The sequence below is a fragment of the Bidens hawaiensis genome, unplaced genomic scaffold (genome assembly GCF_021521415.1).
Source record: "Bidens hawaiensis isolate Kalapana, Puna unplaced genomic scaffold, B.hawaiensis_p1.1 tig00017684_1, whole genome shotgun sequence".
Taxonomy (NCBI): Eukaryota; Viridiplantae; Streptophyta; class Magnoliopsida; order Asterales; family Asteraceae; genus Bidens; species Bidens hawaiensis.
Genome location: NW_027492672.1, coordinates 16111 through 29105, shown reverse-complemented (window position 1 = coordinate 29105; position 12995 = coordinate 16111). Strand labels below are relative to the sequence as shown.

At 32.3% G+C, this 12995-nt stretch overlaps 1 protein-coding gene and 1 pseudogene across 1 annotated transcript; one reads left to right on the top strand and one right to left on the bottom strand.

Annotated features, from left to right (window-relative positions):
- Nucleotides 1-598: 598 nt before the first annotated feature.
- On the bottom strand, nt 599-4323 carry LOC143554468 (endoplasmic reticulum oxidoreductin-1-like; annotated as a pseudogene).
- A 3685-nt stretch (nt 4324-8008) lies between these two features.
- LOC143554469 (glycolate oxidase 1-like) lies at nt 8009-11784 on the top strand. The gene is made up of 10 exons (XM_077044215.1): nt 8009-8023; nt 8156-8309; nt 8398-8522; nt 8654-8700; nt 9578-9655; nt 10132-10323; nt 10397-10459; nt 10939-11008; nt 11102-11307; nt 11502-11784. Exons 2-10 carry the CDS (start codon nt 8170-8172, stop codon nt 11691-11693), a joined length of 1113 nt encoding a protein of 370 aa, XP_076900330.1. The 5' UTR covers nt 8009-8023; nt 8156-8169; the 3' UTR covers nt 11694-11784.
- Nucleotides 11785-12995: the final 1211 nt, after the last annotated feature.

Genomic DNA, 12995 nt, shown 5'->3' with positions numbered 1-12995 from the left:
GGAACTTAAAGAAGTTAATAGTCAAGACCATGAGCACCCGAAGCCAAAGTTTAGAGGTCGTAAAAACAGACTCATTGGCAAGTTGTGTTGTCAAAACTGATGCGGTTTAGAATGTATAGCTTTTAGTGTGGGTAAGGGTCGAGTTGGACCCTCGCACAAACACTTTTTGTCTTTTTATGGAATTTAAAATAAAGGATAATGTAAAGGAGGTCACTCAAGTATTCAACTTTTTTAAGCTAGTTATTTATAACTATCATATACTCATCCATATATGTTTGTCATTTATACCAATATTAATCAAGAAAACGTATAAAATGGCGACAATGCCCTTAAAATTTTTGAAAAATTAAACAATTTTAACTTATCAAAGGCCTTACTGAATTTTTAAACTCTAGACATTCGTCATTTGACATGTTTTTTCTATCAAAATTGGTAGCAATGCATAAAACTTACAATAGCAATGTAACATGTTTATTGAAATTATTAGGATGTTTTATGCATTGGAATACTAACGTGTCCGATTTTCATTTTAACTGAATCTTTCTTACTCATTTTACCCGCTAGAAGAAAATAAATAACTTAAACTCGGGTTATATACCTATAAACAGGCTGAAATTGCCAAATCCATCCATGATTCTCGCTGTCTTTGAATCAAACTGGCTGGCTTTTGCAGAATGTTCGACATCCATATCAGCAGAAGAACCCATATCCGTGACTGATTTAAGTGACTCTGATAGCCGATTGAGCAGATTCACCAATGCTATTACTTCATTTGCAGTTGCAGCTGTGATCCAGTAAAACATAAATATAGATCTCAAGGAGAAAAAACAATGAAACTTTGATTCATGAAAACCTTTGATACTAGGTAGGTGATACTCACAGACTAATATGACTGTATCACAGACTAATATGACTGTCTTTTATCATCAACAGAGGACAAGATTTCTAGTGCAATCCCAAGGCCACGAACCTGAAGTTTTCCCCACAGTCGACACTTTTCACACCCTACACAATCCATAAGGGCACCGTAACATGTATAAGTTTTGGTTACAAACAGGAAGACAGCATCTTGATTATATTTTTCCTTAAGGGCAAGAATTTATAAACAAAAGATAAAAACAGACCCGAACCAGACCGAGACCAACCCGGATTTACTATACTAATTTTTGGAGATGATGTTTAATCCTTTATGCAGTGATAGCTTATGATGATTAAGTTTACTTAAATAATTGACTAAATTTGACAATTATGCTTGGTGTGTGTGTGTCTGTACTATATGTATATTGTAGAGAAGGGATCATGAGAAAACTTAAAAGATACGATAAAACTTTGAGAAAACCACTTTTAAACAAGATTTTTTTTTCATTCTTTTTATATCTTAATAAAATCTGCCAAAAAAATAAAAAAATATATACATGTAGTTTGCGAGTTACAAATATATAGGCTCAAAAGCTACTTATATGTACCTCGTATGAGATGCACATTTGTAGTTTCATGAGCCACATATTTGAAAAAAAAAATTACAATACAAATTGGTTGGTAGTAGTTTTATCAGTTCTCATGAACTCTCCCCATATATGATATATGGTATGTATATACCGTAATGATTCTGGCGGAAACCATATATTGTATGTATATATAATGTAAAGATTTTAGCAGAAACCATATATCATATTTATATTGACATATTGTATGTATGCAGAAACCAACTATTTCGGTCCAACCAGAGACTGAGTTCTGGCCTGGCACAACCACACAACCCGTACCGACCCACACAATAAATGTCCAGTCCTCGGGTTTGAGTTTTCATGGTTTTCAGGTCCGGTCCGGTTCGGGTTTGACCTGTTGCATAAGAGGGAAACCTTATGTTTCTGAACTGCTTCTGGATAGATTTCTTCAATTCGGGTCCACTTTGGCCTTGCCAAAGTTTAGCCTCATCAAACGGAAGAGTGCACGCAGCTTGTAATTTAGGATTGTGAAGTATTTGTCAGATCAAGGAACGGGCTTTCAGATCTTCAAGATGGTTACCATAGCTATAATGGGCCTCCTCCAAGTATGGGGCTGCCTGTGATATAGAGAAGAAACAAAAAATGAGAGAAAATTTAATGAAGTTTTTCTTGGTAAAGGTACAAAAGAAAGTTCACCGTAGTTAAAGCTCTGTGAACAAAGAGGGGAGTGTGAAGTATAGGTTTTGAACACGGTCAGGATGTTTCAAGACACGATCATACATCAACTGAAGATTTGGACCCCACTAAATTGCAACCAGAAAATAATTAGTTAAGCAGTGTTAAGTAATGGACTGTATTTTAACTGAATCTTGTAAGTACATGTAGCCTTACGGGTCACGAACCTGATTGTTTGTCTCATTTAGGAGATAATCAATAGCTATGTGGACCGAAATTGAGGAATGGAGGCCAGATATTAACTTGTATAGCACTTTCTTCTCTGGGCAGCTATCTCCTGATGAATCTGCACAAAAACATGATTTCAAGGAGTTATTTTTATTACCATTAAACGAACTTTTAAAAAACGAGCATACAAATATACTTCAACTTCAAGTAGATGTGTCCAGTTTACTTTTTTGTTTATGGTGTACACTGAAACATGAAATCACTAAGCACTTGCATATTAGCTACTGATTATCTCCTTGATGAAATAACTAAACAGTTTACTTGTTTCTTTATGGGTTTCGTTATTGAACAACTACCAAAACAACTGAATTTGAAGCGACAAATGATATAGAGAAAAACAGTTTTTCACGTAATTACTGTGGTATAAATCTTGTTTGGAATACGGTAACTTGTTTATAGACTGCAACTCCATAAATGGCATTTCGCATAGCCTAACTGAAACCAAAAAGTGGTAAAAAATTAGAACACGTGCTTACATTTTGGACAAATTTCAGAATATACAGCATCCCATATTCTTCTGGCTGGTGGTCCTGTGCAACCTGTGTACCGTTCGGGATTCAGTTGCAAATTTACATGTCATATCACCTGTATTTTAAAGAATTTCAATCAATATTAAAGAGTTCTCAAGTGCAACAAACTTATATATACCCAATGATCAATGGCCTGTATCAGTTTCATCATCACATGGATTATCCACTATTGTCAAGTCTAAATGTTTTAGCATCTATAGTATGATCAACAGCAGCCTCTGGATTTCCCTCCTGACATATAAGATCATCCTTTGGACATTCACCTACACTGCAATGAATCAATATGCACATGTCATCATTTGGCCAAAAGGGACAATCACACCATAGCTTAACCTATCACAAATGAAACCGTAAAGATCACAACTACGCAAATAAAACGAGCCCACATATTTTGAAAACAATCGAAACATATATATTCCTTCATTATCGACCCAACCTTTTGAAAACTGACATCATCTTTAGTATAAAATATACCTTATAATACCGGAAGAAAGGAGTAGTAACTAGTTCTTGCAACAAAGGGTGTAAAACAGCTCCATTAACACTCTTTAACAGTCTCATAATCACAACAGTCCTCAACAACGCCTATATAGCTACGAGCATCCTGCTCAAAGAACAACTGAGAAAAAGAAAAAAAATATTATTAATGCTTATCCAAATCAAACTCAGAAGTGGATTCCAAGTAGGGGTGAGCAATAACCATACCGAAATTAACCGATAACCGAATTAACCGAAAAGCTGTTATCGGTTATTTTCTGTACCCTTGGTTAACCAAAATTAACTGAACCAAATCGAACATTTCATATTTTCATATATTTCTAGTTTTTGTACCTTTATTTCATGTATTTCATGCTTTGTACCATCATTTCTTGTATATATACCACCATTTTATGTACTTATATCCAAATTTCATGTATATTAAAGTAAAGTTTTTAGCCCAAGTTTGATATTGGTTATTAACCAAAACCGAAGCGAAAACCAAAAAACTAACAGAATAAACTGCACCGAAACCCGAATGGTTAATTTGGTTGAGGCTAGTATCTCTAAATTTCCCTAAAATCACAAGAAACTTAATTCGCAAATCAAAAGATTAATAGCATGCAGATAGACATGTATACATGTTCTAACCTAGGGCACATTTGACAATAATCTTGTTCAAAACACTTGAATCTCAAAATTTTCAATTAAATTACAGTTACAGCTACTAGTTTTATATACATGTATATAACAGCATAGAGTAATAGTAAATAAAAACAAACCTGAGAACAACGGCATGGAGAACCGAGGAGGAAAGAATTATTATTCGGATAATGCCGAGTAAAATTGCAATCAATGCTCCAAGAACACTCCATATAATTCTGTTCATATTTCGATCGCCCCATCATTAGTTTTGCTTACAACTCATCAATTTTATTGATTCGTTAAATGTCCAAAAGTTTATGGGTAGTTTTGACTTATTGAATTGGTTTATAACAGACACACAGATTTTGAATGAGTTGAATCAGTTGGGAAGTTGGCGGTCTAAACTGAAATACACGTAAATTCAAATATCAAATATTAATTAAAAAAATATTATTTTCTTTTTAAAACATAATCCCCGTCCCGGTTAAAATGTCTTAGTTTGAAAATTTAATGTAGATTAAATTATTTTTTTTCTTACCAAATGACAATAATATCCTTGAAAATTGAATCCATAAATATTGTTTATTAATGTTAGTTGTGCGTGTTTAATGGTAAACTTGAAAATTGCCTAATAAATTTTGAAAGTGAACATTTGTAATGGAACAAATAATAACAAAAAAATGTGGACAATTTTAATAGGATGGAATTAGTATTATTTAAGCTGCTAAGTTAATAGTGATGGCAATGGATTGGGTTTTGGACGAATTCAGGCATTCCCAAACTCATGCTCAGTTAGTAAAGCCCATCCCAAACCCGTCGGGTATCGGGTAAACATGTGGGTTTCAGGTATATCCGTTAGTTTATCAAAAATACGTGTTGGGTATCTCCAACCAAAATTCAGTTGGTTATCTATCGGGTTTTGACAAATTATAACTAGTCAATTACATTGAGTAAGCAACTATTAATCAATTCCAAAATTGATTACCATAAAATGTTGCCAATAAATAATCACTTACAACAAATAGTTGTAATAACAAGTTTGACAAATCTATACTAATTAATAAATAAAGGTTTCCTTATGTCACATGTTCTCTATCTAGCCCACCATTCCTCTTAATTTCTCGCCTCCCACCACACTCATTTTACAAACTCGGTTTACATTCATACCCGACCCAATTAACAGAATATATACCATATATAAATAGCTATTATAATTTAATATTTTGTCATTCTACTTATTAATTAGAGTCAACTAATTTAAACATACAATATATCTTACTTATTTAAACATAAACTCCTAATTATGTTATTTCCGTAATTTACGCCATAATTATACTTCTTTAAATTAAAAAGATTCAACAAAGATTTAAATATTTCTAATTACACCTCATATTATATTTGAATTTTAAATTTCAAGTATTAATGTTAATTGCATACCTTTGACATTTTAATCAAATTAAAGATATTTTTTTAAATTGCACGTAATCTTTTAAAAATAAATTGATTGATTGATACTCAAAATAATTGTTCTCTTTCCAAATTACCGATTAACTCATTAAATGATTCATAATTCTATAATGTTATAAATACCATAACGTGATGAAAAAAACATACATGATTAACTCTTCTGCATCTTTTGGTAAAACATTTTTACCATCCAAGTATGTTTTTCTGTTTTCCTACATTGATCATCATATTTTGTAATATTTTATTAATTACCATACACATCAAATTATGTAATTAATTCTTTTATCAATGTCTCTAATACGTAATGGAGCAAAAAAAATTTTTTGATTAAATTGAGAAACAACAGATAAAACAAAACAACAAATGTGCTAACGAAATTTGGTAAATTGAAATGATTTTAATGATGAGGAGCTAAATATTCAATGCCGGCTCTAGGGTTAGCCAAGTAAGGCAATAGCCTTAGGCCTCCACATTCCTAGGACCACCATAAGTTTAAGGATTTAGTATTATAATAGAACACAAAAAAAGTAAAGAATACTTAGTTGGCCACAATAATCCATTCATATTGTGATTTAAACAATTTAATTTTATTTATCTAAGATTTACGGCATGCGGTTAGATTTATATGTTTGATATGGTTTTTGGGTTAAAAATTATCAAATGGAAAGCAAAAAAATCGTTATTCAAAAGGGCCTCAAATTTTTGTCTCGGTTTAGGTCTCCGGGCACGTTGAGACGACCCTGTAAATATTTAACATTATTTTTTATTTATTTAATATTCAGCTATCACAACTAGGTTAAATTTTCAGGAATGAAGTAAGCGTGTTCAAAACTTACTTTCCTAAGTTTGAAGAACACCTCTAAGAGAATTCTTACTACTTTATTTATAGGCCCGCACTGCCTAACAACAATGCAAAACCCAAGATGTGTAGAATGCTTAGAAAATCTTCTGTTGGCAAACGAATCTAAAAATTGCACAAATTTTTAGGGACGAAGTACAGTTCCATTTTAGAAGACCAACTAATTCAATATTCTAGACTTGGGTTGATTACGCATTATTGTATTTATTATTCAACTTAATTTTTTAACAAATATTTATTTTTTGTTCGATCATTAATATTTTGCATGTTTTGTGATACATGTGTTATTAAAAATATATATTATTTAACCAGAATGTATGTTTGTACCTTTTATATTTAATACTCAAATTTGTTTATGAAGACTCATTATTATTTATATTTCAAATGTTTATAAAAATAAATTTGTTAAACCCGTGTTGTACACAGGTATCTAACCTAGTAACTGAATAAGTAATGCTTCAAGTTTCATATGATACATCAAATCCATCTAACAGTTCCCACCAAAATAATAAATAATAATTTTTAATCGGGTAATAAGTAATTGAGCATTTTACAAATTCTATTCCCGTCCCAAACCTGAAAATTTCAAAAGTAATTCAATACCCTAATTTGTTTCAGGTTTCATTGTCAGTACACCAGGAGACGTTAAAGGCTAAACACATGTATACAAGAAACCATTAGGGTTAAACGACTCTATAGAAGGAGTCACCTTGGGTTAAACCACCGTATAGAAGAAAATAAATTATTACGGGTTAAGCAGCAATATATAAAAAAGCAACATGGGTTAAACGCCCACATACAAATGAATATTCAATTTACGTACTTCTTCAGCTTTGTTATCCTTTACCTCAATTCGTTCATCTACTGTTTAGCTACTACGATAATTTTAATGTTATGCAACATCAAAACACAGAAAACATTATGTTGACATTCATTTTGTTAAGGGAAAGTGGTACTTATTGGCAATTGTTGCGTATTCATTTTTCATGAAACTCTCAATATGTTTGCATCTTCGTCAAGGGGTTACAATCATCCATGTTAATTTAGCGATTTTCTCCCTAGTTAAAATCTACGTACGTCTACCTCTTAAAGCCACAAAGATTTATTATTGTACATGAGGATTAACTTTATATGTATAAACATATAGCATTCAATATTTTGTTAATACCAATCGTTATCCTGTTAACTATATAGACTTAGGTACACAAAGAAAGAAAGAAAGAAAGAAACATGGTGACTTTTAGAGAGAGAAAGAGAAGGTAACTTTATTCCAACAGTACAAGACAATGTGACATGGTATCAATAATCTTGAATAACTAATATTAACTTATTAAGATGATAATGAAGAAAAATTGTGTGACACACAGTAAACCAAGTGGATGAGAGCCACCCAATTGCCCCTCACCTCCCCTTCAATCGGATTAGTTTCCATTTCTCACCTCATATTACTCATCTCCTTCATCCACATTTCTTGATTTTTTATTTTATTTTTCTTGATTTTTTGGGTACACACTCTTGTCTAATTTCTATCACTTTATCCATATGTCTTTGTCTTTTATTTCCAATAATAATAATAATTTCATATTTGTTACTTATCTTTATTTGTTATCTAACTCACTCCAACTCCCCAAAAGGTTAGTGTTCATCAAGCTCAATCTTAATTCTATTATTTCTTCATTGTGTATGCTTAAGTTCTATTTTTAGTTATATATATAAGGTTTGAGTAGTCTTGTATTTCTTACGTGACATCAAGTTTTTGTTACTAGGGTAATTAAGAAAAATGGCCGAGGTCACGAATGTCACCGAGTATCAGGCTATTGCCAAGGAGAAGTTGCCGAAGATGGTCTACGATTACTATGCGTCCGGTGCTGAGGATCAGTGGACTCTCGAAGAGAACCGAAATGCTTTTTCAAGAATATTGTAAGCTCGGTTTATATTATATTTACATGCACGCGCATACATACACACGTACCGGAATTTAAAGTTGTTGTTTTTATTGATGAAACAGGTTTAGGCCGCGGATTCTTATTGATGTGAGCAAGATAGACATGACTACCACGATTTTGGGATTCAAACTATCGATGCCGATTATGATTGCTCCAACAGCCATGCAGAAGATGGCTCACCCTGAAGGTAAACATATGATTAAAACATTTGTTTGGTGTTGTTAATGTTTTCAAATTCAATGAACCATGTTATTAGAACATGGAGGTTTCTTTGTTTTTGTTTTCCTATTAATATTGTTTCTTTGTGTTTGAATGAAGGTGAATATGCAACAGCAAGAGCTGCATCTGCAGCTGGAACTATTATGGTTCGTATTTTATAGTTTTATATGGCAGTGGCAAGAAGTCAAAAGTGGTCCTAGTTTTTGCTTATATTTATTAAATCAAAGTAAACTAAGACCATTGACAATTTAACCGGTAACATAGGAAACTTTCACTTTCGTAATATCATCGATTTGCATTTTTTCCATTTAAAATATTTTGCGCAGTGGAAAATACGTTTGCCTATTTCCGCTTGAAATACTCATGAGTGTAAATTTATGATGATTATGATTGCCTTTGATAACCGAAGGGAAAGTTATATTTATTAAGTTTAAATTGTCACTATTAGTTATTATTGGCAAATAAATATAGCTTGGGGTATTAAAATCTTATTTGAGTATATTTAATTGTTATTAGAATTTAAATCGATATCACACTTTTTTTTTATTGAATTTAAATTTTTTAAATTTGAAAATCAAATATTCATTGCATAAAGTAATTTCCTTTTTTTTAAGAGGCTCAAATAGTTTAAAAAACCAAAATATATTATACAAGCTTACAACCCATGACCTAGTAGTCTAAAGATATGGTTCTTATCCATCTAAAAGTGAGACGGTAGGTTGAAATAAGTGTCCGGTTCGAAGGATTAATTTTAGTTGAAAAAAAATATTGTTAATTTGTTATTAAAAATAAGCTGATTTTAGATAAGATTTAAATATTTAATAATATGCTAAGTTGACTGGGCATTTTGGATTGGGCATAACCCGTTCTACAACTTGTTAATTTGGGCCTGCTTTTGATCAAATAATAAAACGGACATAATATTACTGGGCTCAAGACACATAAAGGCCTCACTGGACCATTATAAGGTTTACAACAGGGAAGTATACGTGTGCATGTGCTAATTCTTTGTCCACTTTTTAGACTTTGTCTTCGTGGGCAACATCAAGTGTTGAGGAGGTTGCTTCAACTGGACCTGGAATCCGTTTCTTCCAGCTTTATGTGAGTATAACTACTATTTCCTGGACAAAAATCAAATAACCGAAAAAATCGAATCGAAATTACAAACTGATTAATAAACTGGTGGTTCGGTTATGATCTTTTCTATAATCGACTTTTATGGTTCGGTTTTGAAAAATGACATTAAAACCAACATTTATATTTTTTACTTTTTTATAAACAATATATGTAGAAAAGGTTTTGTATAGTGATTTTCCCTTATTTTTTTTTTATAAACTGAAAGACTTACTAATATTTTATGTCAAGATATAATATTCGGTTAATAACCATCTTTTCTAATAAGTGAAATAATGTAGCCGTTTTTAACTGAAACCGATTGGTTAGTTAAGTCTATACATATTCGGTTTTATCCCATAAACAAACCAACTAACCAACCCAACCTATATGCTCACACTATATTTTCACCTGTTTTATATTCTTAATAATATACAAATTAACGTTGTTGATCTTGATATCAGGTCTACAAGGACAGGAATGTGGTTGCACAACTTGTGCGAAGAGCCGAAAGAGCTGGTTTCAAGGCTATTGCTCTTACTGTTGATACACCTAGGCTCGGGCGCCGTGAAGCTGACATCAAAAACAGGTTCACCTTACCACCATTCTTGACATTGAAGAACTTTGAGGGTTTGGACCTTGGCAAGATGGATGAAGTAAGTCCAGTTAAACTAACTACATATTATGAGACTCTTATATGTTAATCTTATTTGTTACTTTGCAATGCAGGCTAATGATTCTGGGTTAGCTTCTTATGTTGCTGGTCAGATTGACCGCACCCTGAGCTGGAAGGTATATTTTTACGAACATTTTATTCTTGATCTCACTAGGATGTAAACGAGCCAAGTTGAGCCTGAGATTGCCTAGGCTTGAGCTCACTTGTTTAGTTTATGAGATCTCAAGCTTGGCTTGCGAGTAATTTTTAAAGCTCGGCTTGATTATTTATTTATTAGTTTATATGTATTCTTTAGTAACAATTTATATATAATTATTATTATTATGTATATATATATTTATTAGATTAAATAAAAATTATATAAAAAAATAGACTTGTTTACCCTCGTGAGTCTACTCAGCTTGATAAGTGAAGCTCGGGCTTGGAGTACTCGTTTAGTAAAATAGCTTATTTTAGGCTAGAATTTGTTTAAGCCCGGATTAATTCAAGCTTTTAGCGAGCAGCCTCGAGTAGTATATGAGCATTGAGCGACTTGTCTCGTTTACACCCCTCGCGCCTGAAAGTAGTAACTTTTGTAGCTCGTGTGTGGTTGCAGGATGTGAAGTGGCTACAAACCATTACCTCAATGCCAATCCTCGTTAAGGGTGTCATCACTGCTGAGGACAGTAAGAACAATATTCAAAAACCCTTGTAGTTCTGTTTTACATTTGTTTTACGATTTCGTTAAACTAATGCTTAGAATGGTGATCAATGTACAGCAAGGCTAGCTATTCAAGCTGGAGCAGCTGGTATTATTGTCTCGAACCATGGAGCCCGCCAGCTGGATTACGTTCCGGCTACAATCAGTGCTTTGGAAGAGGTCGTGAAAGCCGCACAAGGCCGTGTACCGGTGTTCCTGGACGGTGGTGTACGCCGTGGAACTGATGTTTTCAAGGCACTTGCTCTTGGAGCTTCTGGCATATTTGTAAGTAACTAAACATATCAAGTATTAATGTTTTGGCCCTCAAGTATACTTTTCTTAAGATAATGCATATAAAACACCATAGTGTTTGCAAAGTAAGCAACTTTAGTCAAATGATATGTCAAAGTGAATATTATCTATTATTTTCTAAAACATCTTACAATCTTTAATCTCTAACGATGTTGTGCAATTTTCAGATCGGGCGACCTGTGGTGTTTTCACTGGCGGCTGAAGGTGAAGCTGGAGTGAGGAAAGTGCTCCAGATGTTACGTGATGAATTCGAGCTTACCATGGCACTAAGCGGTTGCACCTCACTCAGAGAGATTACTCGTGACCACATTGTGACCGAGTGGGACAGGCCCCGAGCTCTCCCTGGACCACGTTTATGAGCAAAAACATGATACCGTTGCAAATAACTCGTCTTTTAATGGCAAAATATAAGGCATAGTCCTTGTGTTACGGTTGCAAAACTCATATTGTTTCCTTGTATAATGTTCGATCGTTTCTGAACCGAATGCTAAGCTCTATGGATGTATAATTCTTAAATATTGTCCATTGCTTTATTTACATAGATATGGTTAATTAGATACGTTCTATAGGTATCTATAAGGCGTCATAAGTGAAGTTATACAAACTTAATCAAAGCGCAAAAAATGTGGGGGGAGCCATCTAGGGTGTGTAGTGTGTACATACGGCAATTGAGAACCTTTCTTAGCGCGTTTTGTTGATCAGTTCTTCATGTAAGTAATAAAAACATGAATAAAAATAAACATATGAACCTGTTACAGCATGGAGAGTAGTAATCACAGCAGGGTATGGATGTAGACGACATAGTTGTCAGCTTGATCGAATTTCCCTTTAGGATGTATAGTTAAGGATGGTTAGTGTTTTTGAGAGAAACCCGGTTTAGGAGAGAGGAGGCACACAAAATTGTTATGTGTGTGTGCTTGGGTTATGATGTTATTATTTATCTCTCTCTATATACATCAAATGGGAAACCCTTCATTAGTTAGTAAGGGTAATATGACCCATCAACAATTACCAAACTAATATATGATAAGGTATAATTAATATTTTGATCTAATATAATATAAATGATAATAATGGTCATATTAATAAATATAATATATATATATATATATATATATATATATATATATATATATATATATATATATATATATATATATATAGGATCAGGATCATGAGAGAACCTTTTTGAAATTGAAAACTATGAGAACCATTTTGGACCACAAAAAACCTATAAATAAAAAAAATCATAAAATAAAAAAAAACACAAAAATCAAAAAAGTAAAAAAACAAAAATTCTTATTTTATCATCCCAGTTTTATAAAAAAAAAACCTCGGTTTAGCTAAGTTATATACACATATGTATAATATATACATATATGTACATTTACATGTTTTTTATGTACACATGTGCATAATTTTTGATAAATGATTCTGTACATATGTGTATATTACGTAACTAAAGATTATATAAAATTATACATATGTGTATAATACAACATTTTTTTTTTGTTTTTTTCAATTTTTTATATTTTTTTAATGAAACCGGAATGAAATATAAGAATTTTGGTTTTTTTACTTTTTTAAAATTTTTATTATTTTTTATTTTATGATTTTTTTAAATATTTTTTTTAAAGATGTTTTTAGTGGTCCAAAATGGT